The sequence below is a fragment of the Haliaeetus leucocephalus genome, unplaced genomic scaffold, assembly GCF_000737465.1.
Source record: "Haliaeetus leucocephalus isolate CR32 unplaced genomic scaffold, Haliaeetus_leucocephalus-4.0 Scaffold451, whole genome shotgun sequence".
NCBI classification, from domain to species: domain Eukaryota; kingdom Metazoa; phylum Chordata; class Aves; order Accipitriformes; family Accipitridae; genus Haliaeetus; species Haliaeetus leucocephalus.
In genome coordinates this window covers 2,481,805-2,509,453 of record NW_010972887.1, presented here as the reverse complement: position 1 = coordinate 2,509,453, position 27,649 = coordinate 2,481,805, and the positions used below count along the sequence as shown (strand labels likewise).

The window sequence follows — 27,649 nt, the reverse complement described above, 5'->3', positions numbered from 1 at the left end:
TACAGAGAAACATGGCGAGGAGAGCAGGGTCTGCCAGGAGGGTTACCCGAGCGATGTGCAGGAATGCCACCCCGATGGGGAAGCGGTGCGTTCTTTCTGCCAGTGAAAAATGAACTGCTATTCACACGCTTTTCTTTCCGTAGGGAGAAGCTGTCTGTGGCTCGGCTGCAGCGAGAAGTTGCACAAAGTAAGAGTGAAGGAGCAATGGTAAGCTGCGGCAACTCGCTGCTTTGTGATTCTTGTCTTACTACTTCAGGCCTTAGGTGCGCTTTGTCTTGCTGAAGACGGTCACCAGAGCATTAAGGCCGTCTTGGGCATAATTATGGGGTGCCGACGATGTGCTCATAAATCTGAGGAAACTCAAGGCTCTATCTTGGCTTCCTTGGAAGAGCTGCAGTAGAGAAAAGCTGTTTCCTTTTCCCTGCTGATGGTGCTTACTGGAATTAGAAGCAAGGCAAGCATGGAAAGGCAATTTCAGATCAAAATGGAGTAGATTTTCTTGCCTGTTAAATCTTACGCAACTGCAGAAAAATGGAAGAATACAAGCATGGAAGCTTAAAAAAAATCAATCTGATAATTTTGTAAATCTTGTAATGCTCCTTATATCTTCATTTTTCATGTAGCAATTTATGAGATTAGGCTTGTGAGCAAAAGTTGAAATGGCAGATTTTTGGTTAACTGCAAATCGCAATTTTTTAGAGTGCCTTATCTCTTCAAAACAATTTTCTTTAGGAGCCAACATATGCTGAGTGTGCTTAATTACTTAATATCTAAGGAACTCTTCCCATCTGTTAAGGAGTTTGTTTGTCCCTGTCTTCAGATAAAATGTCTTAGGCTTCTATGGGATAAAGCAGACCCATTCAAAAACCTTAAAACCCAAATCATTCCCCTTGAACATACTCATGAAACTGCTGCTGATTGAGTGAATTGCACAGTTGGCTGTGAAAGAATTTGGTCCAAAGTTTGTTCAACTTAGTGGGGAGAAGCTGTAGAGGGTCTCTGGGGAGCAGACGCTCCATTAGCCGTGTGACTCAGGGTCCTTAAAATCCCACCTGCCTCCACTGAGTGCATTTTATAAATCATTATTAGTGATGAATACAATGAAGTGAGATTTGGAGGAACCTAAGTGACAGGTAGGAGAAACCAGCTCTGAATCTGTTGCTCTCTACCATGGCTACACGTGGCTCCAGCAGAGCTGGGGATGCCCCATGGGGGGCTGTGCTGGGGCAGGGGCATCTGGCCTCTGAATGCCTTGTAGAGAAGGAGACAAGTAGGGTTTGCTCAGACAAATATTGCTGATTTGCCCCGAGTCTCTGCTGCACGCCCAGCTCGGCCGTGAGAGCTGCTGCCCTCTCCCATCCCAACACCGCTCCCGATGCGCCTGCCCTTGGGTCTGGAGCGTGGCTGGGTTGGCCACAAGCAGACTTTGAGATGGGGTTTAAGCAGTTGGAAAGACTGACCACTGCGTGCATTGGGGCAGAAGTCCTGGAGGAACTGAGAAACAAACTTTGTTAAGCCATAATCCAAGAGCCAGTGAGTGAGATAAAACTCCTGCTGCCTCCAGGAGGAATTTTGCCTGAGGAAGAATGGCAAAGATCAGGCATTGGATTTGCAATTGCGTTTTAGTTTTCAGTGTAAACAGTTTTCAAAATCTGGGAAGAGCCGTTTGCTCTATTTGAAATGTTTCCTTTAATTTTTTTTAAACTAGCTTTGCCTTGGAGGCAGAGAAATAATATAATATATGGAGTGTTAAATATACTTAGTGGAATAATTCAAGACTTTATGAAATGAGCAATGTTGATTAACCTTCTAGAGCTGGTAAGGCTTTTGTATATGCACCCACCTTGCAGCTTCATCTCGTGAGAGTCAACACTTCTTGTGCCTTCTGCTAAGGGTTTGTGGAATTAATCATGTAGTCCTGCTAACCAGAGGGTAATTTTGTATGATTTGTTGAGAGGCCGAGTGTTGTAACCCATTAGGAGCTGATAGGTAGCTCTCCGGGGGCACAATCTTCCCCCAAGGTAAATGCTAGGTAGTTTTTCCCTTCTTCCCTGAGGGGTAATTTCCACAATTATCCTGCAACTACGGCCGAGGAAGAGTGCGCCTGTAGAGACAATTGCTTTGAAGCTGTTGACGTATGGAAACCTCTTTGTGTCTCAGAGCTTAGAACTGGTGATTTTAATATGAAACACAGCAGTCATTAATTAACATTAATGAACTTGCTTGGCCGTGAGGGGTATGGGAGCAGTAAGGGCCCAGGAGATGGAGTATTTGAACACGGGGGAGGCCAGGGATGGAGTAACTTCTGTAGGCTGTGTTCTCAGGGCACGTGGCAAGGAGCCTGCAGCACGCACCGGTTTTGCGGCAAATACTTTACAAAGATTCACAGTGAAATTTCGGCGAGGGATTCTGAGCAAGCGAGCCTTTGGCAAACGACGAGGCTTCCTCTGGAGAAGCGCTGGCAGCCAGCAGTGTGCCCGCAGGGTTCTGAATCCCATGTGCTGCCCTTTCTGGTGTGATGGACGTCCCCCCGCAGACAGCCCGGAGTCCTCGGGGGCTGGCGAGGATGCCGGGCAGCAGTACCAGCCAGCCACAGGGCGCCCGAGGGGTTTTGCTGTGCTGTCACCGGCTGCCACTCAGGATAAAAGGGATGGCACCCCCCGCCCATGGCAGGCCACAGCTTTATTTAATCACTAATTAGCTAATCGCCTTTACTTACTCCCATTTTCTTTTTTTGTTTGTTGTGCTAGCTAGATTGGCACAAAGGTTTTCAGTGAACCAGCTCCTCCATTTGGGAAGAGCGCAGGTGACAGCAGATGCCACCTCTAATGCCACCTTCAGTGCCTCGCTCAGTCTCGTGGAGAGCGTTTCTCATACCAGGCGTGAAGCGGAGAGAGCACGAGGAGCCGTGCTGCCGCACCGCTCCCCCGCGTCCCGGGGACTGTGCAAAGCATCACGCAAGCCTTTTGCAGGATGGCACCTCGTTTAATACCCGCTAGCGTTTCTTGCTTCTTTTAAAAAAATAAATTCTATTTGGGTTTTGCAGTCACAGGTAGGGTAAGAGGTGACCACGTTACGTCAAGCCACGCTCGTTTTTAGGGTGAGCAGGGAGCGTGTGCCCTGTCCCTGTGTGTGCTGCCCTGCCACCGGTGTGCTGGAGGGACGCGTGGTGCGGTGGGTCTGCCCTGTCCTCCCCGCTTCCCATTTGGCACCTATTTGAACACAATGCGAGAAAGCTGTTGATGCTCTTCCCTATTGCCTTCCCAGCACAAATCAAGGGGAGAATATGCTATGTAGGATTTGCTTCCCTGCATGGTGGGTCGTCAGTTAGCATTTGCTGTAACCTGCAACCAGCTGTTGCCTTTTTGCATGTGGTCCCTGGAAGCGATGGGAGGGAAAGGCTCCTGGTGCTCAGGTTCGCCCAGCATCACAGGAACCGCTGCAGCGAGGTGGACACATACATAAAAGCAGTAACGGCAAATAAATGCCAAGCGTGTGCTGCAGAAACTACTTACATTGTGGTATCTCTGCTCAAAAAATGGGTTTGTACCTCTGTATAAATAACACATGGTGAGTGCTGGTGAAATGCGTGTTTATGAGGAGACGTTTTTCTGAGGAGACTTCAGTTGAGGTTGAAGATCAGGCAGGATGTACTGTATGTGATACCACTGTGTCTGCCTCGCAGCACTCCCTGTAAGAAATGTGGTTTTTAGTATCTCCCAGAGTTACATTTTTCATGACCGATTTATTATTGGAAGTAGCTAATTATTGGAAAGTACTATAGAAGATTAAATGAAGATACTTCATTTCAAGATAAATGCTTATCACCAGAAATATACAGATAACCTGTGATATGTTTTTTCCATACAGTTGTATGGAAAATCTGGTACCTAATACAGGATCGAATGAGTATGTATTTATAAATTACTTGAATTGGGAGAACTGAATAAATTCAGACTGCGAATCCCTGACCATTGTTCAGGTTTCTTTATTTTATGAAACACCATCAGTAAATATTGATTATTCATTATCAAAATGCACAATTACTTACTGCCAATCCATCTACTGAAAGTTTCAGCAGCACTGAGCCTAGATTGGCAGGTGGCTCTTCCTGTCACTTATGGCCTTTAATTTCTTAATGTTCATGTTCGCAGTTTTCTTAGTCATGTTTCTTCTGACTCATCGAGGACATTTTACTTTTTTATAAAGGAAAAGATTATCACTTCATATGTGTACAGTTCTTACAGCATTTGATGGAGACTGTGCAGGTGTCTGTGGTGACAGATTCCATTATTAAAATGAGCAGCTTTCAAAATAGATCACAAGTTTATTTCAAAACATAGTAAAGACTGAAAACTGCTTTAGTCACCAGTCTTTTTTTTTTTTTTTTAAACTTTCATTCAATGACTTTGGACCTTTAGGACACAGAACAAGACCAGTTGAAGTGTTCATTTTTGTGAAATTTTCTTAACAGTAAACAGTGCCAGGTTAGGAATAATAGGAGAAAAATGCTGCCACAGTTACATAGCGGAGTTCTCGTGGCAGCTTAAGTACTGTGTTAGCAGAAACTAGGTTCAGAACCTAAAATGAACCAAAAGTATACACAATTGCGTCATGTTTTAATGACTTCGATTCGTTTAATCATTACCCAGAAAAATGTTAATGGTTTTTATTTACTCGATACCTTTATTTACATATATGTTACCCAGTTTTGTTAGTTTGTACTTCTGCATCCGAGTCCTTTAATTCTACTCTATTTTCCATTAGTTCAGTGGCCTGTAACCTATACAAAAGAAATTGTACCACTCTGGCAATTTAGCTGTGAAGGTTAAAGTGGGATGATGCTGCCTTTTATATCTACATGGGTTTCACTTAGGGTGGGCCCTAGGCTCTGATTTACCATGTGTCCTGCTGCGTCTTTAAGTGATGCAAAGTGATTATCATGGGCTCTTCCCGGTACCCGTCTATTCCACACCTGCACCCTTTTGTTAAAAACCCACCATGTTAAGTGAATGTGAGGTCCCCACTGAATAGGTTTCCACCCTCTGGTAATCCTTCTGCATTAGATTGATTTATGAATGTATCAGATTCTTTGTTAGCATGTAAACCACTAATTAATTTAAAGCTCTCTGTGGAAAAATTAAAGCCCTGGTTAAGGCTTTCAACAGGCTCAGATGGTGCTAATAATGGAAAAACAAGTTATATTAATGAGTTTTGATGCGATCAGCACAATTCTTGCTTTACAAACAGTTTTTGCTGTAAAACAGTAGAGACTGCAAGTTTTTAAATAAAGAGTGGAAGAAGTAAAAAGGAAAGGCAGAAAAAAATCGCAGTGTCAGTAAGATATCCCATTATTACAAGGAACTGAGTCACTTCTGCCTGTTACAACTTTCTTAAATGTAATGTGTTTAGATGCATGTAACAGCCTCTTAGAAAACCATGGGAAGTGCAAACCGGTCTTTTTCCCAGATTGAAACCGAACTTCTAAAGTAATCACCTTTGAAAAGATCTCTGCCTTTTCTCCTCATCACGCACTGCCAAACTGGAGCATTCACATGGAGACAGATGTGTTGAAGTGCAGAAAAGGTCTTGATTGAAATCGCATCAAAATCAGTAGAAAGTCTGACCATATTCTCTGCTTTTCCAAACTCCAGGGTGTTTTGTATGTAATTTCAGTTGTTGGCTCTTTTGCTCAAATTTAGACTTTTAACGTGGGTGCTGGTTTTTGGTTGAAAAGAGGGAGGAGATCAGACCCTGGCTTGATGATGCTTTCTTGAGCTGAGTGAAATGAAGTTGAAAATAGAAAGCCAAATCTCCATCTTTTTTTGTAGGAAGCTGAAAATGCACAGTTACAGGAGCAGCCCATGATTGTAAGAAATTGTGCTTTTTCCGCACATCTCCCCAGGAGCTGCGTTTACCTCTCCTGGCTCTCAGCACTGCCAGGGCACTCAGTCTCGGGCCACCATCCTGGCTCCTGTGGTCAGCGCCACAGCTGATATTAATGCTGCCCCATCAATCAGCTAGCAGGGAGCTTTCTGAAAAGGAGCACGGTCAGTATGTTGAGAAGCCCAGCTCCTAACATCTGCACTACGTACCTTGTTTTTACGGAGGAGGGGGAATCCTGAGGTTGCTTTTGAGCTGGGATCTTACAGGTGGCAGCACAATGTATTGCCAGTAGCGCAGAGGTGCTTTCTGTCACCCGTGTGATGAATCTTTGCAATCGCCTCCAGCAGCTGGGAAGGCTGTTGCTGCAGAAGCAGCCGGGTCATTCAAAAATAGATGATATTTAGTAATAAATGAAGTGTTAAAGATGAGATACAAAAGGCTAAATTGTCTTTTCCAACTTCTGGGTCCTTAAGTCTATGCAAACATCTATCTGTGCTTTAATTAGAAAGTAGCAGAGAGAGACAGGCAAAGTCACCGTTTTAAAATGTCTCTCTGACTGTTAAATATCGTAAACCGGAAAGAAGCAATCTGACCCTTGCGCTGTCTTTTCTGAGAAGCTCTGTATTTATACGCAGCTAGCCATGCTCTCTAGCTCCTTTTTCTTAGCAACTTCATCATACAGCCCTCACGGAAACTCATTGACATTAGTAGTGGTTAGCATCAATAACGATTATTGAAATTCTTTACAAGCCTAGTTTAATGCTCCTGGACCTCACTAATTGTTCATACTTCATTAGGCCAAATGTCCTCATTCACAACTTTGCAGTTTCGTCTTCAGTCGTTTTAAAATCAAACCTTGTGTCCTGAGTATTTTTTTGTTGCTTCAAATTTGCAAATATGTAGGTATTTTCAAGTTTTGCAGTTTAAGGGTTTTATGAATCTAGGGATTCTTCTTTATGACTTAAAATGATGACCTTTCAACAGTCATTTTCCAATGAAAAAAATAAACCCGATTGCTCACTCTTCCTGAAACAGAAGTACCGCGAGCCCGATCGCTTCTGCTCAGCATCGTCTGCCTCTCAAAGCCTGTGTTACTCTTTCCTAGTTACTTAATTTCAGAGTCCGGTTTATTCACCAAATTCCACAATAAACTGCTAAAATCAATTTACTTTCATTCCGTTGTTGTTGAAAGCGTAACAGAAATTGGGTGAGGGCGTCTGGGAAGGTGCTGGACGCTGCCCCGGCTGGTGGCTTCCCTGGCTCTGGCTTTCCACCAGGAGAGGGAGCTGCAGCCATTGGAAAGAACACCCACCTCCACAGCCCGGGTGGAAAACGAATGTGCGGCAACGCTGGAAGTGCAGACCTTCCTGGCTTCACTGGGATTTAGGTTTTGTGGGGCTGGAAGGTGTTAGGCGCAGTGTTTGAAAACACACAGGAGTTTGAAGGGGCTCTTGGTACTTGCCATTGCAAAGGCAGCGATACTCCGTCCTTGGGTTTGGTGTTTTCTCGCTCTGCTGGCCGAGGATGTTGTCGTAGGCACCGGCGCTGTAAAGACCGTTGCGGTATCCGAAGGAGCAGAAATAAGTTTTGCCCCTCAGCTGAAACTCACCGAAGTGGTCTGTCTCTTCAACAAGCTTCTGCAAGTATTTAGTCAACATAAAAAGGAGTCAAATAGAATTACGTAAGAATCGCTGAATGCAGAAAAAAAATGCAGAAAAATGCATTTATATAAGGTCTGAAAGTAAAACAGAGGCAATCTGTAGAAAGTATGTCATATCAACTAAATTGCCCTCAAGTAGAAATTGCCATTTATACATTAGATAACAAAAGCAGGGGATGTTGAAGTACAGAAAGGGCACATGCAGTCTCATAACATCTATGGGTGTATGTAATATCAGAGTGGCAGTTGGCTTCAGCATGAAGCAAATCCCGCTTTATGACTAGAAACAGATGTATCCCGCTCTAGGCAATACCTCACCGCCTAATAGGAGTGATGCTCCCATGCACTAATAATAGTGAATTGCAGCCATTTTCATATCAAAGGTTAAGCTCTGCAATCCTGAGCTCCTCCAGGCAATGGCAAGAGTAGACTTGAGGAAGCCACACGCTCGCTGGATTAATATTTTTGCAAGGATGACCTGAATAGAGCCACCAGTCTGCAGGCTGAAGAGGTAGAACATTTATGGTCTTTTTTTATCTAATGCAAGAAAGGGATCTTGGCTAGGACAGAATTAGTCACAACATCTGAGGCTCTGAAGAGGAAAGGTGAATGTATGCACTGGGCCACCAATTTGAATATTTGCAAACTAGGAAGGTAAATTTATACAGATTAATAGTAGTGAAGCTGCTGTGATATACTTGGTGTTGCAACCTTTTTCTTGAAGTAGCTGGGGAAATTAGCATATTACAAGTAAAATAAATCACTGGATTTCTGGGAGGTTTTTTTGTGGCCACTAGTTAAACTGTTAGTGTAGAATTTGTAATATCAGCAACTGTAACTTCCATGTAAAAGGTCTGTTTGCAGTGTTAGTTCTGGAAACAGAAAAATCCATTAATTTATCTTAAGGCTATGTTCATACTTATTTTTTAAAAATAAACCTCTTTTCTAGTATTTTCAGGTTTTGTTCTAAAATCTTGTAGGCCCACTTGTAAGACTAAATAAAACCTCTTGTCTTACTGGTTTGAATCAGTTGATTCAAATCTGGTCACAATATCCATTGCAACAATTCCAGCCTTTTCCTGTTGTTTCCATATTTGTATCGGCTCTTCCAGGGGTTCTGTGGGGTGCATTAGTCACCCTTGTGGTGATTTGGGCTCATTACTGATTTCTCTTGTAAAGTGTAGCTAAAGCAGGGCAAAGAGGACGAGATGGTGCAGAAATACTGATTCCCCAAATTCGCCTCAGTCTAATCAAGCCAATCAGGGTAGGTGAGCATTTTCACTGCTGGACAGGGAGTACGGTCTTTAATTTCTTCATTGCTGTTGTCATCCAAAGGTGAACTTAAATACCGCTCTAGTGATTTTTATTTTTTTGTGATATGTGGCTCTAGTCCCTGCACAAACCAAGTTTTTTTTTGTCTGGGTCCAGAAGAATGACCTTTTTTCTCCGAATGGGACAGATAAAGGTTGTCGGGAGGGAGAGAAAGTTTCTGTATAAGGAAGGACAAAATTTATGTACCAAGAGTATTGCTCAGTTATGCTGCTTCCATTAAATGCCCATTTATTGAAATGAATGCAGTGCTCTTGGAGCTTGTACCGTGAAGTCAGTGCTGACCCTTGGAACGAGTCAGCTCAAGCAGTGCTTTAGATTGCCTTGTGTTACAGTAAAAACTCTCTACTGCAACAAGTATTGTTCAACTTCTAGCACAATGGAGCCCAGATCCATAACAGAAGCTCTGCGGCACTGAGATAGCATGATGAGGTACTGTTGTCTTGTCCAGTTCCCTTTGGGCAAAGAGCAAACATATGTATACAGAAAATAGTCTGTTGGAGGTCAATCAAAGAGAGATGGCAGAAACTGGGAAAAACTGTTGGGCCATTTCCAACCACAGAGCACTTTGCAGGTAGATATGAAAACTAGTCGCAGCTCATCTGTGCAAGATTTGAACTTGTGAATACTCTTTGTGCCATTAAGCCCCATTTGCTTTGTTGTTTTTTTTTCTTTTGGCAGAGCATAATCACCCCTCTCTGCAGCTTCTGTTCAGGATTTAAAAGAAATGCTAAAGCGTAGTAAGAATATAATGTCTTCCTATACTAAACTTACGCAGCTTGGTATAGATTCACATAGCTTGAGCTAGCAACTGTGATTCTTCCTTTCTTTCCCTCCCTACTCCAATCTCATCAGCTTTAATTCAGTTTTTGCTTTGTCAGGAAAAGATTTGCTTTTACATGCTTTCTGTTTGTTTTGGCTCTGTGTCCGTTGCATTGTGATAAGGCATCTTTTGATATTCTACTGGATCTTTCATAATGAAGATCTCATGACATAGTTTTCCAAGTCTGGAACTGGTGATCAGACTTGCTTGCATGTCCTGCGAGAGGAGACTGTCTAGACTGTGGGAATGACTGTGATGTTTGGACTGTGTTATTTCCATACCGCTTGGCATGATGCACTCTGTAGTTATTCTGGTTACCGGTGAAAGTACCAGGCCTGATATAGGACCTTACCTGGCTGTGAAGTGGCTTTCCTTCATTCTCCAAACTGTAGTGATGAGTTGTGCTTTCTGTGCAGTACCCTGTTGTGTGACTTTAAATAGCCAGGTGCTTAAAACCACTCTCCAGTAAATTCATTAAGGGTCGTATTCTTTAACTTTAGTGTCCTACAAGGCCTGTTACTACCTTTGCTACCTAAATCCTTTATCATCTTGGAAAATATTTAATTTCTGATCTAAATTGCTCATTTGTAAAACAGGCTTCATTCTGACTCTTCTGCTGTTCATCTGCTTGCTTGTGTAGGTAGTGAACTCTTTGGGGAAAAGGCAGGGTCTTACTGGGCGTCTAAATAGTGCTGATTGCTGCCTGGAGCCTGGGGTGCTGATGTGCCATGAATAATCACAGCCCAGCGACTTGGGATGAATACCGAGAGCGGATTTGGCTCAGTATGTGCAGTCCACACGACTGTCATTTTGTAATTACATCTTTACGCTGCACATTTGTGATCGGCATCCATGGTGACACTGCTTATTTAGAAATGATTTTTGAGTGTCGGAGAAAAATTATCTCTTGGGAACATCCTGTTCCTGGTAGTATCTATTAAAAAGTGCCCTGTGGCAGTGACTGGCAGAGTTTTCCATTTAAGAAACTTTTTTCATGGCCGTCACTAGAGGAGCAGGTCAGAATTCCCAGGTGGTTGTTGGAAATCTTGTGTTACGTATGATTTTCCTGTGTCATTGATAATAAACCACCTCAGAAGGGAAATCTTCTGATGTAGGAGATACCATAGGAAAATAAATGCCTTAAATGAGAAGCTGAAAAATAATCTCATACGAAAATTAGACTTTGAGAGTTGTCAGCTGTGATAGCCTGAAGGCAGGTTTCCAGCAGTTGTATCTTCCATCAGTTGATAAGGGAAACCTGTTCACAAACTCAAAAGTGTAAGAGGCGGCGAGTGGAAGTCGAGGTGTGAAGAATGAGTGCAATCTAACGCATTTCAGAAGGAAGAGCTTTGGAAGGAACATAAACAGGTTGGCAGAAATATCCTTGTGAACCCCCAGGAAACAAGAATATCAGCTTCTGGAAATGTGTTTAATCTAACAGAGATGGGAAGGAGAAACTTTTCTTAGCTTTGTTCTTTTCATATAGCTACTGATTTACATCTGGATGCCAGGGCAGGAGCAGGACCAGCGATACTCGATGGGGTTCATCCCCCTAATTGCACAACAGCTGAAGAGTTGACCTGAACACTTGTGCACCCTGATTCCCACGAACCCAGCTCTGCTTGGCTTTGCTTGCACGGTCAGTGCATCTAGGGTGTTTCTTTTCAGCCCCGTTTAGACAAAGATTGTTCATATTTCTCCTGTGTTGAATTTGATATCAAACTTGATGTCTGGAGTGAGTGAGGGGAAGTTGTTTGTTTTAGTAAGATATTACAGTAGTCCACAGGAGCACTGGTGAAGAGCAAATTTCCTGTTCTGCAGATGCACAGCAGAATTTCTTCTTGCCAAAGCTTAAAGGCTATATAATTACAAAGAGTTTGCTAACCCATTCTTCATACTCCTTATACCTGGTGGACAGACAAATAGGTATGGCTGTGATCCAGAAAGTCTCTAAAGCATTGCCGAGCTGTCCTGGTCCGGGGCTAGGGGGGATTCACTCTCTTGCTTTTACAGAGCATCTATCACTCTGAAAGATGAGGGAACTGTGTGCGGAAGTGATGTGAAACCTTGGTGTGCTGGCCAAAACATACCAAAAATTTAGAATGACTCTCCTGACTCCTGTTCTAGTGCTCTACGCGGTAGAGGATGCACATGGAAAGTCCTGAGTGTTAATTATGTGATTATGTGTTTTATTGTCCAGGAACAGAACTTCTGCTCAGCTTAATAGCTGCCACTACTTCTGCTGGATTTTTTTCAACTAGTGCTAAAGGTGGAAGGGGCAGAAGAGAGGAGAGCTGCACTCCTTGGTTTTAGTAGTTAGTATTTTCTGTAGAAAAAGAAACATCTTTTCTTTTTTCTCTTCAAGAAAATCAAACTGACACTTGTAATTGTCAACACTTGCTGTTAAGTTGAAAAAAACCCTGATTTTTTTTTAGTCATGTCTTAAATGAGAAACGTGTACGTGAATATATGCAATTAATAGATTAGAATAAACTATGGTTAGATACAATGAAACAGTTACATCCTATGTAAAAAGATAAACATGGAAATGAAGACCAGAGAACTAAGTGTCAGAGAGTTTTTGATCTGCTGCAGAAGTGTATCTATCCTACCTGTTCTAGTAAGGAAAGGGGACTAAATGAGTAGAGTCTGGCTGGCACTTAGAGTTGAGCTGAATTTGGTCTCTGGAAACATGAACAGACATTCAAGTGAACCTATTACTGAAAAGGGATACTGCAAAATGGTATCAGGTGGAGACACAGTCTTTTAACTACTCCAGTTTTTAATTAAAAACAGCATGCAAACTTTTTATTTTTTCAAGTTTTCCCAGGTACCAGACTTGCAAACGCAGTCTGGCCCCTGAAAGTCAAGTCAGTTCTGCATGTGTGCGTCGTCAGCACTAACGAAGATTTTGCAGTGGCAGCTCTGTTAAAAATACCATTGAACATGCGCCAGCCAACAAAAAAACCCACTGCATTTCCCTATTGCCTATAGCAGTGCCTGCAGTGTTAAAGGAGTGAATATGAAAAGAGGTACATTTGTCAGAAAACTAAAGCGATAGGACTCTGGAATACATGTAAGGAACAGCTGAGTAAATAAGGTATCTTTTTTTGCAGTTACTTACCGACCATAAATGGACTCTGCAAGTGAACGCAGAAAAACTGTAATAAGATCTGACATGTTCATGAGCAATGCTCTAAAGAGCCCGGGAAGAAGAAATGCTGTATGGAAAGGTAGCTAGCAGCAAAGTAGTGATGCCGGAGGTGTTGGAGTGTGTCAGCTGAGAAAGGCAAATAGAAGTGTGTGCGTGAAAACTAAAATACTGGCATATGCCAGATCCGTGGGGGTCTGGTAGCACTGCAAACCATTCTGAGTCACTTCTCGCAACAGGCATGGTTAAGTTCTACTTCTCCCATCCTCCCCATTTTTCTTTAGCCTCGCATCTATTTCAGTTAACTTCTTGATATCCTATTTATTAGCATGAAATACAAATACATTCATGAGAAGTCCAGGAAATGAAGAAACCCTAACTCTCCCCAGCATCAGGGCAAGAAACACATGCTACTCCTAGTTTGTGAGTAAATCACAGAGCTCCCTGGAGCAACGAAGTGCAGTTCCACTGGCCGATCCGTTAAAGCCAAATAAAACTCTCAGAAGTGTGGGTTTTTTTCTAATGCTTATCCTATGTGTGTCCTGCTGCCTAACTCCTATCTCACTAATACAGATCCAAGCGGGAAATGCTTGATTCAGCCACATGCCCATTTGTTCCGTGAGCATTCAGTCCTTTAGAAAAGAAACCATTTATATCATCTAAAGAACATGTTGGTCAGTTACAGAGGAGAAAACCCATTCGCTTTGCGTGCAGGCACACAGGCATTGCAGATAAGCAAGAGTCATTTAGGATGTCACCGACTCCCTGCTGGGGGCCACTGTCACGGCAGCGGAGCGGGTGGGGGTTATGCGAGTGCTCCATCTTCTGCTTTGTTGCACAGCCCGCCGGGTTACTTCAAAGCACGTCTGGTGGTGGTGGGTTCCGTTAAACCGGCTGCCTTGTACCCCATCCTGAGCCTCAAGCAATTCTCTGCTGACTTGAAAGGCTGGTGACCTCCAGCTAGTGATCGGGAGTGATCAGAGCGGGATCTTCTACCATTATGGCTGGATCTAGAAGAAACCTGGTGGCTAGGCACTCCTTGTTACTTCTGCTCTGAGACTGTGTCCCTTCATCGCTCATTTTAGAAAGCGTAGGAATAAATACTGCAGATACTCTATTGCTTCATATGAATTCCATAGGTTAAAATCAATACCAGGTATAAACAGTGCAGCTTGAGTGCTGTGTCACCTTTCATTGTCTTTTTACCTGTTACTTGTCTTCTACCCTTTCTACAGACTATGCTTTATTTCTGTTGGGGCAGTATTCCACTGTAGCGAGTCCCCTTAAATGGATAGGCATCAATGTTTCAGAAATCAAAGTCCAGCATGACTATAAATTCATGGCTTCTTTCTCCCCACTCTTTCTAGACTTTATAGCCATTTGCAAGTATGCCAAAAATACTGTTTTGCAGTAATGTTTACATAGTGGCTTATCAAAATACTGTTACCTGGTGAAAAGGCACTTGAATAAATCTTCTGAGTCTGAACTGACCACTGGCTGCCATAGTTCATGGGATTATCTTTTATAGATGCTCCAAACAATGCAGACAACATCTGAAAACTGCCTGCCTTTTAAAACCCCCTTTGAAAAACTTTCTCAAATATTGAAAGAGTATGAGCTGTGGGACTACACTGGTTTACAGAGCTCAAGGAATCTCTTTCTTCTTCAAGACTATACCTAGGCTGGAATTTCATCCAAACTGACAGCAAATATCTATTACTTAACTATAAAACAATACAATGCCCTATCAAAAATTAATCTCAGCAAGCGGAAATGTGGAAACCACCCTAAATCATATGGCCTAGAGCTCATCTCATGCACCTAAACAGTATACAGTTGTTTTGAAAGCGTTGCTGTAGGTCACAAGAAGTCCAAAGAACATGTCATGCACCTGAGACAACTTCAGACAAATCTTCTGGCCCGCACTGCAAAACTTCTCTTCCGAGCCAAGGTGGAGTTTCTGATTACTAAACATAGACAGTATCCTATGTGGTAAGGCACTTTCTTGAACCTGGATCCTTTTCTAAATCACGTGGGTTCATTTATTCCTAATCTTTGTTGTGTGAGTGGGGAGTTCAGGCCCATGGCCTGCTTATTTAAATAAATCTGATAGAGTGTGACTGAGAGATTTGCAGTCCATCATCAGTAGAGCATTCAACTCTACGCTTGTAGTTCTTCAAGTGTGTGAAGTCTTTAGATGTATAAATGCAGGCTATAACTGTGTTAATGTTTTGGTGTCACTTTTATTTATTCAAAGATATAATTTTGTTCTGACGAAAAACTGAAATTGCAAAACCCCAGTAGTATTTTGTCACCGGGAGCTTTTGTTTTGCCAGACAGTCTTACCTTCTGTGTTTCATACATTGCTACATTGATAGCCTTTTAGGAAGTGTTCAAGAATTGCAGATCTGAGAGAAAATTGTAGGTGAATCAAATAATTGACACTTTGCTGGCCCAGGTGGGTTGGCTGTTGCAAGTTGTTGTCTACACACACTCTTTTGTGCTGTTTTATGGTTCCAACGCCATTATTATAAATTTCCTTGAATCAAACAAGTGGGAAAGAAACTGGCACAGACTGAGGATTTTTGCTTGTATGCAACTGAATTCATAAAGGTTCATTGTAAACAAGTTACATTGGTTATAAACGTTGTTTCTAATAAGAAAAGTTTGTATATACCTGGTGTAAAAAACAAACAAACACCTGTATGCTTGGTTAGACATCTTAATATAATGCAAGTGACCTTACAAAAAAAACGTGTAGCAAAGGGCTTGGAATCATAATTAGCCATTATGATCTAAGATGTTTCAGGGAAAAAAAAAAATTACGTATTAGTTATTAATTCCACTGTTTCTCATTTTGCTATTGACAGAGGTTTTTTCCTCATGCTTCTGAATACTAGGTATTCATGCAAATTATGTCTGTCAATATTGTTTACAAGTTTTTATTTGATCTTGAAAAACATTTCATTATGTTTAATTTAGAGAAATGAGATTTCTTTAATTACTGTCTGTAGAAGCTATTAGAAGCTCAATTACATTTACAAATTCATTTTTAAAAAGCGTTATCGTTTTAAGATTAATACTTAAAAAAAAATCTATGATGTGACTATGTGGGACTTTCAAGTTCACTGAGAGTATTCTCTCTACACCACTCCCCCCTATAAGGAAATAATGTCTAAAATGGAAAAATTAATTATGCTGAGAACTGAAGCTCAATACAAGTCTTTGAGATTGGGCTGTCAATTGTGAATTTGAATGAATGGCAATTGTTTTATTAGGGAGGCAGGATTATCAAAATACGTATTGCTTGCCTTCATTCAAGATTGAAAATACAATACAGAGATGACCTTTAAGAAGCTGAGGGGATGACAGCTACTGGGGATGCAGATGTTTCATCTGCAGAAAGCATGCCGGCACTTACGTTGCTGTCGTGGCTTGTGTATAACTACTGTGTCTATAGGTGTGTCTCCAGGAAAGGTGCTAAAAGGGGTCCACATAGTTGACTTCAGTTTATAAGTTTCTGGAAGACTATGAGTGGGATTTAGGGGTATTTAATTTTTTTTAAAGGTGACTCCAATTTTGTGTGGCCTGTCATAGCGTGTTTCACAGAGTTAAAGAGCTGTTGGGCAGTAAGAGCTCCCTTTCAGAGGGCTGGCCATACACCATAGCTGTTGAAAGCGATGGGCAGACAGTGCTTCTAGCGATGTAGCTCTGTGCAGAAAGGTTTTATGAATTATTTAATTATTTTTTTTCTGTAAAATAAATGTTGTCACAACTCCAACTATATATACAGTACTGCTCGTGTAATAGCCTGCCTAATTCAGATTAATTGTAGGCTTGCAATGATAAAGGAGCTTCAGCACAGCAGTTATTCTGTCGTACAGATGCAATTAAAACCATATCAGTGCAGTATAAATAATGCTAAATTAAGTTGCTGTCCTGCCACATGGTGGCAATTTTGAGCTAGTGCACAATGAAAGCTAGCATCTTATTTTATTCAGGAGTAACTACACCAAGAAAGAGTTTCTAATCTACTTGAATTGCTCTGGAGCAGCGTTATCACCCAAGAATATAAAGTGTGTAAACTACTGTCACTAAAATATCACTAATAATAATAAACCTTTCCCATCTTGCTGTTCATCTTAGAGCCAAGCAAAGCTTGACGTTTACATCTGGTAGTCATGGGATACATGTGCTAGTCTGATACGAGGCCAAAGAGAGAGATGTATTAGCATATTAAAATTTCATAGTGGAAAATAAATTATTTGCTTCAAATTATTTACTTTAACTGTTTTCAAGGCAGTTTTAGAAAATGCTAATACAAATTCTTTAGTGTCAGTTAGATTTTCCTGGTTTATTCGGGCAGCCTGTCATTTTGGGAGCAGAATCCTGTTCTTAAGATCCATCATTTTTTCTTACTGGAATAAAAAAGCGAGAAGATACCAGCCTAAAATTAGGATACTGCTTTTTATACTATTTATATCTTGCTGTTGCAGAGCTTTAGCAGGAATAAGTTTAGGAAAAATGATTACATCATAAAATAATTGGGGAAAAAAGTTGAGGCCTAATATAAATCAAGAACATTTCTTCTTTAGCCTCTGTAGTACAAATCTGTATCAGGTGAAAGGGTAATTCATTTTGATTACAAAGCAGCCACACAACTTCACCCTTAACTTTCTTACTTTGAAGAGATGTGGAAATAAAGCTACCTCTCCCTCCATGAACCCTCCAAGTGCTTAAGTTATTACTGTTTATACCTTAATGCTTCACTGTGCTTTAAAAACACCTACAACTTCATCCCTGGGAAAGCTTTGAGTGTTTAAGGGTATTTCTCAGTATTCCCAGTATAGCTGGAAACAGTAACGGGGGGACAAAGGCATATTAACTGCCACTGTCAGAAAGCTCTGGTTTCAATAGCTGGCTAATTTAATAAAGTCTTGTTACAGTAAAATGATTCAGCTGTAAGCAGCCTGTAAAAATTGTAATAAGCACAATAAGCAATGCGCTTCTTTTTTCCCCACTCTTTGGGGTAGTGTTTTTTCATGCTGTCAAAGTCCACTACAAGGAACGCTGCAATGTGCTGCAAAGTTGTTTGTCAGTGCCTTGGTTTATTTTTGCAGAGAAGTATTGATTACAGAATGAGAAACATTTGGTTTAACAGCGATCGATGAGGAGCAAACAAAGGACACTCTGAAGTTTGACTCATTTTAATTTGAACGAAAATACAATACCTGGTGCAATTTATGATGAAATAAAAAATGATATCTGCTCTCTGTTCTTGTAATCACATTTCTTTTCTGTCATCTGTGAGTGAAATAAGTTCAGACAGACAGTGGGCTGTAGTCTCCTGTGCTGGATTTGGGACCAGGTTGCACAGGGGGTGTTTGGACGGAGGACTCCTGCTTCATGTGGGAGCCCCAGGCTTTGCAGGAGGGCGACAAGCAGGTCCATCTGCCTGTGGAGGTCACCACAGCAAAGAGATTTCACCCACCTTCTGTGTAAGACAGATGAGGGTGAACCACCTCAGACTCCTTGACCTGGTTATTTTGTAGGACCCAAACACAAGCTCTCACAAAATATCTGTAACATAGACTTCCCTTTAACCAACAGCTTGGGCCATGAGCAGCTGGGGCTCAGGTATACTCTGTGGCACTTGAACAAATGCCATTTGATCACCATGCATTATGTTGGGGGAATTAAATATTCATTGCATCGGAAAAAATGAGTTACTTTGTTAAAGTAATCAACTGGGAGACGAAGTTGCAAATGCCAGTTTCTATTTCAATTAATATTTCATAATTAATTATTGAAAAATGGAACTGTTTCACCATCCCTCTCTCATCCCTTATACCAGGCTGTTCTGTGTCTCCTGCCTGCAGCAGTCTTTCAAAAGTGGTGTACGAGGGTGATAAAATAGTTGTTTTGAGTACTTTGAATATGCATATTTATTCATAATAGTCTTGGGTGTTGACTTGCTAGAAAAACTGATTTTAATATGCTTCTAGTAGTTGCTGTTTGTTTGCTTAATTCTGTCATAGTTGTTGTCTACTTTTGTGGTGGTGGTGGTGTCTACTTTTGTGGCCAGTTGATTCTCTCTGGCTCGTAGGATGTTGTGTTACAGACCAGGCTATGATTCTATTAAATTATGACTTTCATGTTGAGGTATCAGATGCATATCATCAGAAAATGCATTAAAACTTACATGAATACTCATTTTAGGTTAGGAATGACTTAATGGTACTTCAAACTGTAAACAAAAAAATTCGTATTCTTTTCTTCCCCTCATTTAAATTCCTTGCAAAGTATCTGTTTGAAATCAATATTAATTACACAGAAATTGTGACCCTCTTTAGCAAATGCTTTAAAATAGTTGTTAAAAAATTAATGTGAAGGTTACTAGCCTGATTTTGAGCAACGTTAGGCCTGTGTTAAATATTCTCATGTAGACTTTTTTTGACAAAATAGCGCTCCCATGTTAGCATAATTAGTAGTACCATAGTAAAACCCTTCTTACGATGCACTGGGGAAGCAAAGAACGAATTCAAGAATACAGAAGAATCTTATTTCTATTTAAACAGTAGCCCTTTTCACTACTTACAAGGTAACCTTAAAGATGAGATTACATTTGTGCCCCTTTTAAGACATTTGTGATATTTGAACTAATCAGTCCAGTTATACCTAGCTGGTCTTAAGAATTACTTTTCCTAAGACTCAAATATAAGCTAAACAGAAAAAGGAGGGACCTGTTCCTATGTAGATGTTGGACTGACTCCCTTATGAATAGCAACACCCTGTATTGTATGCATGGTGTGTGTATACTGAATCCCTTTAATTTTTCACTTGCAGTTACCTGTAGTTTTAAATCTTGATGCACAGCTACATTTTTGTTTAACATGTAGATAATATTATTGATGGAAGGAGTAGTATGATTTTTATCTGAAAAATAAAATAAAAGATTAAAAATAAAATACTCTGGTGTGGTGGCTTGACCTTGGCCAGATGCCAGGTGCCCACTCAGCCGCTCTCTCACTCCCGCTCCTCAACAGGACTGGGAGAGAAAATAAGATGAAAAAGCTCATGTGTCAAGATGAAAGACGTGGAGATCGCTTACCATGTACCCTCACAGGCAAAACGAACTCGGCTTGGGGAAGATTAATTTAATTTCTTGCCTATTAAAATAGGTTTGGATAATGAAAAAAAAGACAAATTTAAAACAACACTTTACAAAGTGCAGTTTGGGGAGTTTGATTCCCCACCTTCCCTCGCTGAGCGGCACAGGGGGATGGGGATGCAGGCTGAAGTCAGTCCATGACAGTCCCCCTCTGCCGGACCTTCCCCAGCTCCAGCGTGGGCTGTCCGGAGGCGGCAGTCCTTCAGGGAATGTCTCCCATGGTCCCTCCGTGGGCGGCAGGGAAACACCCGCCCCAGCACCGGGAGCGCCTCCTCCCTCTCCTCCTCCCCAGACCCGGGCACTCGCTGGGCTGTTTCTCACACTTTTTTCCTCACTCCTCACCGCCTCCGTGGCGTTTTGCCCTTTCCGAAGGGCCACCTGCACTGCTGACGGGCTCAGCTGTGCCCCGTAGTGGCACCATGGCACAGCCGGCCGGAACCGGCTGGAACCGGCTGGAACCGGCTGTGTCTGGCACCGGGCAGCCCCAGCCTCTCCTCACAGAGGAGCTCCCGCAGCCCTCTGCCGCCAACACCCAGGCACAGACACACAGTACATCTGATCCAGTGACATTAAGAAAAAGTAAGATTATTGTGGTGGCACGTTACAGAGGGGCAGGGGAAAATGGTTTTAGGTGGAGAGGCAAGGAGGAATGAGCTGTCAGCTAAGCAGTTTTAACACGGGAGGGCACAAGATCATCAGCACTGAGGAGGGGAGAGAAGCAGGTCCAGCAAAAAGGGTGGGATGAGACTTGAGGGGTTTGGAATAAGAAATCTGCTTGAGTTAGTCAAATGCTTGACCCTCGTGGAGGGAAGTCCCTGAGTACTTCTCTGAGAAGGTATTGCCACAGAGTCGGTCCCGTCATTCAAAGGAGACATCTGCTGATTTTATTTGCAATGACAGGTAAAGGAGTTAAACTGCAAGTCCCTGACTTGGAAGGCTTGAGTGGGGTCTATGTCTAAATTTAAAGTTGACAGTGAAATAGCCCAGACAGGAAAAAGAGGTAAGAAGGCAGCCTTTCTATACAAAACCTTAAGGTGCTACACGTTCACTTTGCCTGCTAGGTGTCAAACTCTGGTCAGAAATGAAGGGTGCGTTGCGTATCTCCTGGCCCCACAGCACCATGCACTGCCATCTGCCTCCCGTGGCTACTGCCCACCACGTACGCTTTCATCTTTTGTCATTTCTGTGTTTTCCGCTGGCTGTCACAGCATCAGGGGTCACTCAAGAGAGGAGACTTTTGCAGTTCGGTAGAACATGAAAGAACCAGGTGCTGACATTTGCAACACATCCCAAGGGAATTAAAGGAGACATAAACAGCTGAGCACCTCTTAGGAGACACTCATCACATGGCTGCACTGGTCAGTCCTTAGACCGAGAGCACGGCTATTAACCAGTAACTCTGAAAATAAGTGTTGTCTCTTGGTCTCTTCATGGAGTGCTGAGGAGCGATTCAGATTTTTTTGTCAAATACATCTGCTATTTTCAGTCTAGCCATAAATAGTTTTCATGCTTTTTGTTTTGATCATGAGTATCTCAAATTGGATTCTTTCCTTAACTTTGAGAAGATGAGTTAATGTGTGGTACATGTCCCTAACTGGATGAGAAAAGAAACATTTTGACACGAACATTTCTACAGCTACACAAAAAGGAACTTGCTGAAGTGCAAACGCTAGCTCACGAGCATAATGAGCAGCTAGTGAAACTTGATTGCTGAAATGTTCATGAAAAAGTAATTGCAAACAGTATTTGTTCAAATGTTAAAATATTCCAGTACTTGCACAAAAGTATTGCTGGAGTTTGCTAACCCTGCCTTTCACTCTAGTTTGTTCACATAAAATTTTTGCATATTTGGAAAGTTACCAGAAATTTGACAGGGTGATGTGATGAAAGTCAGGCTATCTGGAAAGGCTGAAAAAGGGAAGCAAGAGTGAAGTAAGGGTTATACTTCTAAGAGGGGAAGGTTATAGCTGTGCTGCAGAAGGCAAGGAGAGGAAGCAGGGGAAAATACTTTGAGCAGAGCTCATGGAGAGAAGAAGCTGCAATTGAAAGAGGAATTGGCAGTTGGGAACACATACAACTTAATTGGAAGATGGCAGTGATTTTCCTGGTGTTAAAACATACTGATGCATTTCATATGATACTTTCTTGTTTTATTTAACCTTTTCTTCATATGGCATGCTAATTGTATCCCTTTCCAGTAAGCTTATATTCACTATAAAACCTTGAATCATTTCTGGCTAGTTCATTTGCTTTCACACATCTTTATTTTGCACAGGAATAAAGTGAGGTTAGCACAGAGGAGCTTATGAAGGAGTTTATGACAATGCAAAATTTCTGGAAAATTCAGGGATATGTTACCTGCTTCCAGGAGACAAAAAAAACCAAAAAAACCAAAACAAACAAATAAATCTGTTTAATCCTGGCCTTTCTGTACTTAGGCTCACTTGTCTCTTCTGACACTTCATTATGGCTTTTCTGGGTTTGAAGAAAAATGTAGTTCTCTTTTCTTGTAGATAAGATCACTACTGCTGGGAGCTACTTTCTGTGTGTAGTATACATGAGTGCTTTGTGTCCTGGAGACTGAAAACTTTCCAAGTGTGGGTGGTCTCTTACTCCTTTCCCCGCCGCCCCCTCCACAGTATTTAATGTCTGTGATCTGGGTGAAAGCAGATCTGCTTTCTTACTGCAAGAAATGGCAGAAGAGCCTCAAGGTTGCCAATAAATTCTTGTGAAGAAGCACAGAAATGAAGGCTGATGGTGTTATTGCTGTGCAGCTATCCTGTGGGCAGTCTTCTCCCCATTCATACAGGAAATTTTTGGTAGCTGGGAAGAGAACCCAGAATTTCAGGGCCATAGGTTAGTCCTTTTGTTTCTGGTCCTGTAGCCTTGTGACTTGTTCATTGTTCATCCCTTACCCTGAAAGGAGCGTAAGTTTTGTACAGCAACGGTATGTGCTCATGTAACTAATACTTTGTCATAATGCTTGCCCATGAGGTGGCTGAATTGGAATTGGACATTTAACTCATTCCAGAAGTTCCTAACGTTTAGACATTTCATTCCTGTAACACTATTGTTCTTGTAATGTGAATTTGTTGTTGGTTTATGGGTACTTTTCTTAAGGTAATTCCTAGGTCCTTTCTTCTTCTTAAAAAAAAACCCCAAATGTGAATATGCTAATCTTTTTGTGTAGGACGATAATACAGACTTCCCCACATGAATAGAAGGAATAAATGGTAGCAACAGCATTCTCTGACCTATCAGCAAGAGGTAAATGAAACATAGAAATAGCTTATACAGCTCATACAGCTCTTTGACCTCTAGGGGAAAGTTTGGATTTGTGAATCTCTGCTGTATATTCAATGCTCTAGTAGAAAATGTGGTTTTTTGATTAGCAGGAGCACGGCCATGCATGTAGATACAGCACACTCATGCAGGACAGTCAGTGGAGCTGTGTGCAACCTGCAGAACATCCTGGCAGCAAGATGGAGAACAGGTTACTCATCTGCTTTCTGAAATGTCACATTTTGTCTCTCCCCCATGTGGAGATCTGGCTTTGTACTTAATGTAGAAAGAAGGTTTACCTGAGGACCGGAACGTGGACAGCATAGCAGACATATAGAGGCAATTGCTGTATCAGAATAAGATCATTGTGGCATTAATGATGCTGAATGAGTGTTGAAGGCATGGCTAAGTCTCTGGTCGTCAGTCCATTATCATAGTTAAGCTGTTACTGCATCAGGTAGCTTAGGCAGAGGCTGGTGCTTTGAGTCAACTTGGGCACTCAGGGGTTCATAGCAGTACCTGATTTTCCTCCAGGGTGGCTTATCAGTTACTGTAGGGCCAGTTACATATTGGGTTTTAAGGCCAATTTCTGTAGACACCAGTATCTTCTGAAAGCTTGTCTTAAGCTCTGGGTGGTAACTATATATTTCTTTTATGTCATTACCCTTGCTACTGTCTGACTCTCTGGAAGCTCTAGATGTCTCTTTAGCAGCAGTGAAATGCTTCTGTAAGAGAAGATGCGAACAGTATAATTTTGAAGCTGGTGTTGATGGGATCTAAGCTAGAGAAATACTGCTTTGAATATTCTTCCTGTATCATTAGCCTGAGTTATCCTTTGTGAGCCATACTCTCTGTACAGCTGCTATGTATCTTCTGCCTGGTGCTGAGCACTCTCTGCTCTTCTTAGTTTGGCAGAAACCAAGGATTACTCCAAACATGGCAGAACATGGTTGTGTAACAGTAAGGACAGTAATTAGATAATTTAGTTAGAACAATGTATTTATTTTCCAGTAATTTGTTTCTTGTTTTGCAGTTTTCCATTTTCCAGTTATTACATATGACCAACTAGACAGAAGCCCTCTGTTCTCTGAGTAATTCCCCCTATTTTTTCAAAAGCATATAGATATTTCATTTAATCCTTTGCAGCCTCCCTTTGTGGCATCTGCTTATTTATCTCTGTCTTTAAGATCCGTTTTCCACTTGGTAGTGTTCATATTTTTGGTCTCTTGGTTACTGCTATTGTAAATTATTATCCAGTAAGATTTATAGCTGTGAGACTTGTACAAATAATCTGTCTCCCCCATTTAATGGTTTAACACTAAGATACCTTTGTTATTTTCTAATGAAACCATATGTATAATTTCTAGATAAATTTTTGCAGGTATGTCATGAAAAATTAGGTCAGCAATGGAACTATGTCAGACTGTCTGACAGGGTACAAATTGCATTGCACCATGGGCACAGAAATTTTTCAAAACATATAGTTGGTCTACCCACTGTAGCTTTACAATGACTTAACCTTTTCTTAGTCAACTGACATTGGACCTCCTTCGCTGATGGAGTATAATGTAGTACCATATAAATTGCTTGGGTTTTTTTATTGATTTATTATCTCATTTAAATGCACAAGGAAAAATTTAATTTTATTTCATTTCTGTTTAACAGGGTCACATGCAAAAGGCTGTATGTACATTTTTTAATTCCAAGAGCTTTTTTAATAACTTTTCAGTTCATTCCCCTGCTCCTCCTAAATTGGGTTTAGCTACTTTTAAAACAGGGTTTTGAAATCATTAGGTACCCTTTTATATGATGTTCTTTCTTTAAAAAAAAAATTATTAAAAAGAAATTAGGCCATGACATATGTAGATTTATTCAGGTAGCGCCGTATGTTGTGGGTTGGGTTTTTTAGTTCTGTGTTTTAAGAATTAGCAACAACCATATGCTATTTGCCTTTGAGAACTATTAGTAAAATTAATGACATTTTTATTTCTCTCATATTTGTTTGATTGGTACTCAGTTTTTAAAAACATATTCTTTGTCACAGTATTTCAGTAAATAGATTCAAATAGACTCTGTCCTATTGATAGGGATCCTCCTCTCATCCAAAACAAGAAAACCAGTGGCTGTAGAATAAGGTCCTTCTCTGCTCGTGAGATTGAAACATTAAGGGATGGGTGACAAGTTGTCCTCTTGACTTGTTTCATGCTTCCCGTGTCTGCATTCAAGCAAGATGGATCACAGATTTCAAATATAATTTTTTACATTTATTTTGAGTGGAGGTGAAGACAAAGAGCTTTGAAGGAGAGGGTGGGTGTTTGTTTTTTAATATGCTGACTTCAGTGAGTCTGAGCCAAGTAATAGTAGCTCAGTGTGATGGGGGTATTCTGAAAGGCTTTCCTTCTCCAGTTTGTTATTCTATGTAACATTGCTGTACAAAAAAATGATGGGACTGGATAGTTAGGGTAATTATTTTGATTGTTTGATGATTTTTCCCAAATTAAATCTTAAATTTTTGCTAAAAGTATGTCTTATGTGTATGATTAATAAATAACTGTTTATGGTCTTTCAGCGTGAGAAGCTGATACATGAGTTGGAGGAAGAAAGACATTTAAGGCTTGAGAGTGAAAAAAGATTACGGGAGGTGACACTGGAGTCGGAGCGTAGCAGAGCTCAGATGCGTGGGCTGCAAGAACAGTTTTCCAGGTATGTTGCATAAGTAAACTACGTTCAAAATATGGGAAGAACATACTTTGGTGCAAAAAGATTGATCAAACCTGTTGATAGCTTGAATGGATGGAATCTAAGGCAAAAACTGCTCTCCCTCTTAAATTCTGTAAACATAATGGACTTTTGGCTAAATGATTGTTAGCATCCTGTAAAACTTAAAAGGCTTATACCATCGTTCTATGTAGTGGTGAAAATTTTAATTTCTAGAGATTTTGCATTTGTTAGAATTCCCAATAATTTTCTAAGTACAGGTCTTCACTGCTCAAAAGTGCATGTCATTGATAAGTCAATATTTGGTGTTTGTTTCTGTTAACCAACAAGAATGGGTTTGATCAATTGGAATAAAGGGAAAAAAAAGTGATGCCTTTTACCGGCTGGGTAATCATCCTGCTTGGACATGCTTCGAATCTCTTCCTGCATTGACTGGACAAGAGCTTCGTTCTAGAACAGAGCTCCACTTACAAGGGAGCCATCTTAGAACTGGGATTTAAGACAAACTATTCATTCATATGATGACAGTAAGGATTTGAGTTATTTATTGTTTTCATGGTGCATGATGAGATCTTGTACATCAAATTGGATTTTTTATTGTTTTTGCCACATGAACAGAAACAAAACAATCAAAACAAAATCAAAAGAGACAATGGAATTTTATGTTGTATATTTTCCATCAAGACTGAATATTAACTCGTTACTTCAGGCCCCTGAATCGTTGGAAAGTTCAAGTTCAGTTTAATATGGTGAAAACAAGCTTTTGTGGGGTGGGTTTTTTCCTTGGTTATTTTTGTTGGGGTTTTTAGGGTTTTCTGTGTTGGGCATTTTTTGTGGGTTTTTTTCCTCAGTGTCTGCCATGCTGCTCCTCTCATCTGAAATTGGGTTTCTAGGCAACGCTGCAAAAGCTGTTAATAGCAATAATAAAATTTGTTCTGATCTGTTATTTTGTTTTTGGAAAATCTCCATTAATGCTCTTCAGATTTTAAAAAACTATCAAAGTGTTCAGATAAATCTGAAATTCTTTTGCTAAAAATGCTAAGGATATTTCCTTTTTAGTTTTCTGTTGTTGTTCTTGTTCTATGGTCTTTGGTTTCAATTTTTACTTATTCTGATGAGACTCCCTGAGTAATATGCACAAATTAAATCCACCCTATGAGTATTCTTGGTTAGACTATTTTGCGCTATTACATATTAATCTTTGTTTATGGAAGAATTTCCTTAGGGCCTGATTTTAGAACAGTATTATTGTTACAATAACTAGAAGCCTTTGAAATAAACTTTGAAGATGATGGAGCCATGATTAAGAAAAGAAGGGGTGAGGGGAAGCCGGTCTCCAGAGTAGCGTGCCCAGTAACTTGGTAAAATTTTAACTGTTGCATATTCAGATCGTTTCAGGATAACCCTTCATTATTTCTGTGAAACTGCGGTAGTCTGATTCACTTCTACAGTGTTTCTGACAAGAGTAACTATTTTATTAGTTAGGATCCCTGAAGTCCACTGTCTTCAAATTAATCCATTCTTTTGCTTCCATTACTATTTGCGGTCTAGCTTGTTCTGATCTATCAAGAAGCAGAGGGATGCAAGTTCTTTGGATTGAAGTTGTTTGTCTCTTTATTTTTGTACCTC

General features: G+C 40.9%; 1 protein-coding gene across 1 annotated transcript in view; it reads left to right on the top strand.

Annotated features, from left to right (window-relative positions):
- The window catches only part of NCKAP5 (NCK-associated protein 5), a 370,960-nt gene that overhangs the window by 148,716 nt on the left and 194,595 nt on the right, over positions 1–27,649 (top strand). The window contains exons 3-4 of the mRNA XM_010575132.1: positions 148–207; positions 25,872–26,005. Of these exons, the coding sequence (XP_010573434.1) occupies positions 148–207; positions 25,872–26,005 (194 nt within the window). The remainder of the gene's footprint in view (positions 1–147; positions 208–25,871; positions 26,006–27,649) is intronic.